This window comes from Trichechus manatus, unplaced genomic scaffold (genome assembly GCF_000243295.1).
Source record: "Trichechus manatus latirostris isolate Lorelei unplaced genomic scaffold, TriManLat1.0 scaffold00209, whole genome shotgun sequence".
Taxonomy (NCBI): Eukaryota; Metazoa; Chordata; class Mammalia; order Sirenia; family Trichechidae; genus Trichechus; species Trichechus manatus.
This window is the reverse complement of record NW_004444145.1, coordinates 55,011-61,757: the sequence shown is the minus strand read 5'-3', so window position 1 is coordinate 61,757 and position 6,747 is coordinate 55,011. Positions and strand designations below refer to the sequence as shown.

The window sequence follows — 6,747 nt, the reverse complement described above, 5'->3', positions numbered from 1 at the left end:
GGTAGTCTCCTTTAACTTGAGACCAGAAGAACTAGACGGTGCCTGGCTACCACTACCAACCACTCTGACCAGGTCCACAACAGAAGGTCCTGGTTAGAACGGGTAAAATATGTAGAACAAAATTCAAATTAAAAAAAAAAAAAAAAGACCAGACTTACTGGCATGAAAGAGACTAGAGAAACTCCCAAAACTATTGCTGCAAGACAACATTCTGGATTGAAACTGAAGACACTCCTGGAGGCCACTTTTCAGCCAAATAATAGATGAGACTATAAAATAAACAATAACAACTGTGAAGAATGTGCACCTTAGAACAATCAACTGTAGGAGACCAAAACGACATTTGCCCAAAACCAAAGATGACAAGGCAAGGAGGGACAGGGAAACCAGATGAATGGAAACAGGTAACCCATGGAGGAAATAGGGAGAGTGCTGACACATTGAGGCGATTACAATCACAGAACAATTTGTGTATGAATTATTGATTGGAAAACTAATGTGTTATGTAAACTTTCACCTAAAGCACAATAAAATGTTAAAAGAAAAGAATAATTCTATGCCTCTGAGGTCTGAAAGAGGAAATGGTTAAAAATACGGGAAGGAAAGAAGGGAGAAAAGGATGGTAGTAGGGAGGGAGGGAGGAGGGGAAAGTTCTTTGAAATAATTGCTACACAAATGCTTGAAGAAAATGGGGAAACATTGGAAATGTTCAACAGCAGGGAATTGCTAAATAAACTATGGTGTATATACTTGATAAGATATAGTAGAAATTAAAAATGTTTTTGAAAGTGGAAAATGTTTATTTTACAGTAAGTAAAAAATAGAAACAAAATTGCTTATAAATTATAATCACAACTATGTATGAAAATGCATACTAAAGACATTTCCAATAAAAAAATTTACAGTTAAATATTCCTAAATGTTACTGTTTTTCACTGGGTAGCAGAACCATTTTTCTATACTTTTCATATTTCTAATTTAAAAATATTTAAAGCAATATTAGTATTTTACATTAATCAATAATACTTTATGATGTAAAAGTAGTCAAACATAAAATGAAAAGTAATTTAAAAAGCTTATCAGTATCTAAAAAATATTTTCAATCTTGTGGTCAGTAATATGGAGAAAAGCTACATTGATGGTGACTTGCTTTATAATTCTATGTCTTGCAAAAATATATGCAAATATGAAACAAATATCTAAAAGAAGTTATGAATCCTCATAAACTGTGACTTAGATGAAGCAAATATTAAGAATGAATATTTGATAAAATACTTCTTTTAAAATGCCATTAAATGGCAAGATGAGTTGGGCTGAAAATTTTTGAAATAGCCAGAATAGGAAATAGATCTAAAATAAGATAAAATGTTGGAAGGGGCTGAAACAGGTCTATTTCATATGAAATTTTTAAATTAGACAACTATAGATTTTTAGCGAATGGTTTGCTAGTGGAGGTGATTATTAGGTGAAATTACTTTTAGCCAAATTTCCTTCAGTAAAAAAAAAAAAAAATCTAGGTGAATTTGCTGGATCAATAAAAGAGACTGGAGGGATCTGCAGAGGACAGTGCCTTGGTGGAAACAGAGACGCTGTAAGGTCAGAAATATACAAAAAGGGAAAAGAGGGACCTCAAACAGCCTCTTTCTGAAGGCTGCTTGATAATTTACCAAGGTTCTCAGAGTTTGGAGAAAAATACCACAGGGCTAATCGTCAATCAACGTCCCTGTCACCCCTCCACGAGTCTCAAGTCTATGTCTTTCTTCCTTCAGAGATCTTGGTTCTTTACTTTCTAGCAAAGCGTTACCCTTAATTTCATGCCCACATGAATCCATGTAAAAATTCAGGACACAGACAATTTTCTCAGTGCTAAGCATTTTATGTGTTTCACAAACAAACCAGACCAAACTCGTTGCCGTCGAGTTGATTCCTACTCATAGAGATCCAACAGATTTCTATGTCCCTAACCAAACTGCTTGAATTGATATAGTCATCTGATGCATTTTTCTACCTCTGAGGAAGATAAAATATGAACCAAGACAAACAAATACTTTGCTACTGTTTTCTTGTGCTATTCCAGAAAAAAGGAGGCTTTACAACATATCTTGTCACATCTGACATCCTGAGCCACCAAAACTTTTCCTTAATGTCTATTACTGAACTACCTTGCTGCAATTCTGCCTTGTTTCCCCCCATTCATCCTTGCTTGTTCTCTGCTACCTGAGATGCTTTACATTTTCTGTAGCTTGTTTTTCAGAGCTACTTTTACTTCCTTGTTCTTTAGGCTATAGACAAAGGGATTCACTAGGGGAGTGAACACACTGTACTGCAAGGAAAAGATCACCTCCCATGGGGAACCTGAAGTTGGCATAAGATAGCGAAGAAAACCTGAGCCATAAAATAAACTCACTGCAGTAAGATGGGAGGAGCAGGTGGAGAAGGCCTTCCTTCGGCCTGTGGTGGAGCTGATGCTCAGGATGGTGGAGACAATGCGGGCATAAGAGAAGAGAACCAGGAGGAAGGTCCCAAAGGCATGCAGGAGGGCTGAGCAGAGCAGGACTGCAAAGTTAGCGGAGCTACTGGAGCAGGAGAGAGGGAATAGAGAAGGTATTTCACAGCTAAAGTTGGGGATGACTTGAGTCTCACAGAAGTCCAAATTCAAAGCCAGAAGTGTGTTGATGAGAGCATCCAAAAAGGCCAAGACCCAGGATGCCCACACCAGCCTCACACAGACCTGGTTGCTCATCATTTGACCATATATCAGAGGGTAGCAGACAGCAGCATAGCGATCATAGGCCATCACTGCAAGGAGGCAGAGCTCTGTTCCCCCAAACTCAAGCACAAAGAAGGCCTGGGTCAAGCAGTTCTCCACTGAGATGGTTTTCTTCTCAGACAGTAGGTTCTCCAGCATCTTGGGCACAGTGACTGAAGAGTAACAGAGATCCAGGAAGGAGAGGTGACTCAAGAAGAAGTACATGGGGGTATGGAGGTGAGAATTGGCTCTGATAACCATGATCATTGACAGATTTCCTGACAGGGTCAGGAGGTATATTACCAGGAAAAGCACAAAAAGTAGGGCCTGCGTGTGATGGTCAGCAGGCAGCCGAAGCAGGAGGAAATCAATGATGGTACTGTGGTTTCCCAAGGCCATTTAGAGAGGACAGTCCTTTGGAAGAAAGCAGAAAGATGAATGAAGCATTGACTGGCTCCTCTGGCAACCTAGATTTTCTACCCCATTCTATGTACGTTTGTCTTCTACTGCTTATCATTGCTACTATTTTCTAATAGCTCTCGCAGAGTCCTTTCCCTTCTCTTGATTTCCTAACACACAAGTTCTGAACACTTTGTGCACTTTCCATTTGTTTTTTCTTCTACTACAAACAGATCTAGAAAAATTCATATAATTTTTCAGACCTGGCCCATGAATAATGTTCCATCTCCTTGAACTGGGTCTCTGCTTTTGTTCTGTAACATTATGGTCAAGTGCTTGCTTTCTGCAGAAGCTGTTCTAATCCTTGTTCTCTTCAGTCTGTCTTTCACTTTCTGTTCAATGTTTTATAATGGTTCATTACTATTTAATAGTACACCATTGGTGTTATCTTTTTTCTCTTTATAATTCTCTTTCATATATTTGGAGCATTTGATCTTAGGGATAATTTTCAAAGCAATTATTCTCTCTCTCTCTGTGTATTGGGGAGTAGAGATAAAGGAAGAAACTGCCAAACTTATTTTTAAAAGTTAAAACAAAACTGAGTTTCTCATGAAAAAAATTTTAAAAAGAGAAAGGCAAACCAGATTCTGGGAGAAAACATTGGACCAAGTACTCATATAGAGAATATGTAACAAATGCCTATGAATCAATAATAAAAATGACAAACAATACAATACAAAAATGGGGAAAAAACTAGAAAGGGCCTTCACAAGGAAGGTATCTGGATGGCCAGTAAGCTTATGAAAACATGCTCAACATCATCAGTCATTAAAGAAATACAAAATAAAACACAATGAAGTACCAGTAAACACTCACTAGGATGACTAAAATTGCCAAATGTTGGCAGAAAGAGTGGAACAACTGGAACTTTGCTTATGGAAGTGTAAGATGGTACAATCACTTTGGAAAACTGGGTAGTTTTCTTACAAAGCTAGATATATACCTACCCTAAGGTCCAGCAATTCCACTCTAAGAAAAATAAATACAGATCTTCACAAACATGTTTGTAGAAGAATGTTCCTAGCAGCTTTTTTCCTAATTGTTATAAACTGGAAATACTCAAATGAACGTCAACAGGAGAACGGATAAGCAATGGATAAACAAAAGATGGTATATTTACACAATGGAATACAATTTAACAGTAAGTGAATGAACCACTGATACATGCAACAAGATGGGTACATAATAATAAACAACCTACATTTATATACGAGAAGACACAAAACTTTTTCAAAATGTATATACCATTGTAATCAGCTTACTGATAAAGATATAGGACATTTTCATCATGCCAGAAGGATCCCTTCATGTTTCTTTTCAGCCAATCTCCCCATCAGATAAAACCACTTTTCTGATTTTTATTGGCATATGTTAGTTTTGCTTATTCCAGAAATTCATACACATGGAATCTTACAGAATGTGAAATATAATGACAGCTATCATTTCTTTAGTGCCAATTATGTTCTAAAACCTGTTGCCGTCAAGTTAATTCCGATTCGTGGTGACCCCATGTGTGTCAGGGTAGAACTGTGCTCCATAGGGTTTTCTTGGCTTAAGTCTTTATGGGGTTAGGCATTTGACTACAAGCCAAAAGGCTGGCAGTTCAAATTCACCCAGAGGCACCTTGAAAGACAGGCCAGACAACCTGCTTCTGAAAGCCGACGGCCTTGAAAATCCTATGGAGCAGTTCTACTCTGCACACATGTGGTTGCCATGAGTTGGAATCAACTCAATAGCAGCTAACAACAGCAATCTTTATGGAAGCAGATCTCCAGGCCTTTCTTCCATTTTGCCACAGGTTGGGTTCAAACCACCAATCTTTAGGCTAGTTAGTCGAGCGGAAACCATTTGTGCTACCAGGGGCCTAATTATGTTCTGAGTATTGTTAAACATTTAATTTTCTCCTATTTATTTATCACAAAGCAAAGTGAGAGAACTGCATTATCCCAGTTTTTACAATGAAGAAACTGAAGCTAAAAATGTTTGAGTAATCTGCTGGTGTTGACAGAATAAATGGGTGGATAATCCTTACCTTCATCCCAGGTCTACATAGCTACAATATCTGTGATTTCTTTTCTTTCTTTTTTTTTTTTTTTACATCTTTCATAAACATGTCTGCTTTTCTCCAAAGTGTTGTTTTAATTCAGCAACTTAATCTGTAAACTGTTTTATGCCTTCAGTTGGATACTTATCTTACTTTGGCATTTAGTAATAGGTGTTTTTCTTTTCTTTTTTCCATTTAAACTGCATATTCCTTGAGGGTAGGGATCAAGCTCTGCATTACTTTGAATATTCTGAGCACACATTGCAGTGAGAGGCACATGATGGGTCCTAAGCAAGATTTATTCAATGTAGAAAGAATGGAAAGGTTAAAGCAAATAAGACAGACTATGTAGGGCCTCTCCTTTAGGAAAGAGCCCAGCTTAAATTCCTGTTTCAAAAGTAAACCAAGCAGGAAGGAGAATGGAAAGGAAAAAACAAAACAAAACAGGAAAGAACACATCTTGTAGCTATAAATGGTTGACAAAAGACTTATCTAGCACTGAACTAACTGGTACCTACAGATTTCTGACCCACAGGGAGCAGATCACACCTACTAGTTCACTTGTCCATATCAGAAAGTTGTTTAAAACCAAAACATTAACTCATCTATCCATTCACTCATTCATTTCTATGTCCATTAATTAATTATTCCTTTGATCTATCATTTATCCACTCCATCATCTATCCCACCTATCCATCTATCAATCCATCCATACCTTCATTCATTTATTCAATAATCAATAAATATTTATGGATTACATTGTGCAGGACACTGTGCTTAAAATAGATTGATATGCAAGCCTAGTTCAAACCTCTGATGAACTGTTCTACTAATACACTTATTTGTCCTGAATTCCAAATAAGACTCTCCTGATACCCTTTGCTAGCCTTTTTCCTTGTACCAAACTTGAAACCTGAGTGCATCACTATGCACTCAGACTCTGCTCCTTCATGAGCCCTTTTGCCTGGAATATTAACTTCTTATATTAATCCTTACTTACCCTCTTAAACTCTGAACCTGTTGTGAATCCTTCGGCTTTTACCTGATAATGAGAGATTCTGATGTTGGTATTGCTCATAAGTCTCACATCAACATGTTCCATTCTTGTTGGGACAGCTTGTGAATTAGTCCTTGGTCTTCCCGGCTTTCCTCACTATTGCTATGTAGAGTTTAGGCATCTTCCCACATTCCGAGCCCTTCTCAGATCCCAGATCCAGGTTACTTCTCAGTTTTATATAATGGGAAATGTTCAGTCCAGGGTGGTGGCCCAAGTTAATTCAGACTCTGCAGTGACGAACAATAAAACGGAAAAGTCAGTTTTCAGGTACCTTCCTCATCTCTGTGCTTGTAAAATTCTGTTGCAATAAACAATTCCTCTGGCTTCCTAATTAGCAAATTAAGTCCATTCATTTTAACTGAAAAATTTCCAAGCACTTTCCATTTGCTGCCTAAATTTGGGCAGATGATTGCTTCAATTCTACCACATCTACTTCAG

General features: G+C 37.5%; 1 protein-coding gene across 1 annotated transcript; it reads right to left on the bottom strand.

The window, feature by feature from the left end:
* Window positions 1-1,971: 1,971 nt before the first annotated feature.
* Window positions 1,972-3,148, bottom strand: LOC101352583 (olfactory receptor 8S1-like). The gene has a single exon (XM_004388372.2). The coding sequence runs from the start codon at window positions 3,146-3,148 to the stop codon at window positions 2,228-2,230; it is 921 nt and encodes a 306-aa protein (XP_004388429.1). The 3' UTR covers window positions 1,972-2,227.
* Between the last annotated feature and the right edge of the window lie 3,599 nt (window positions 3,149-6,747).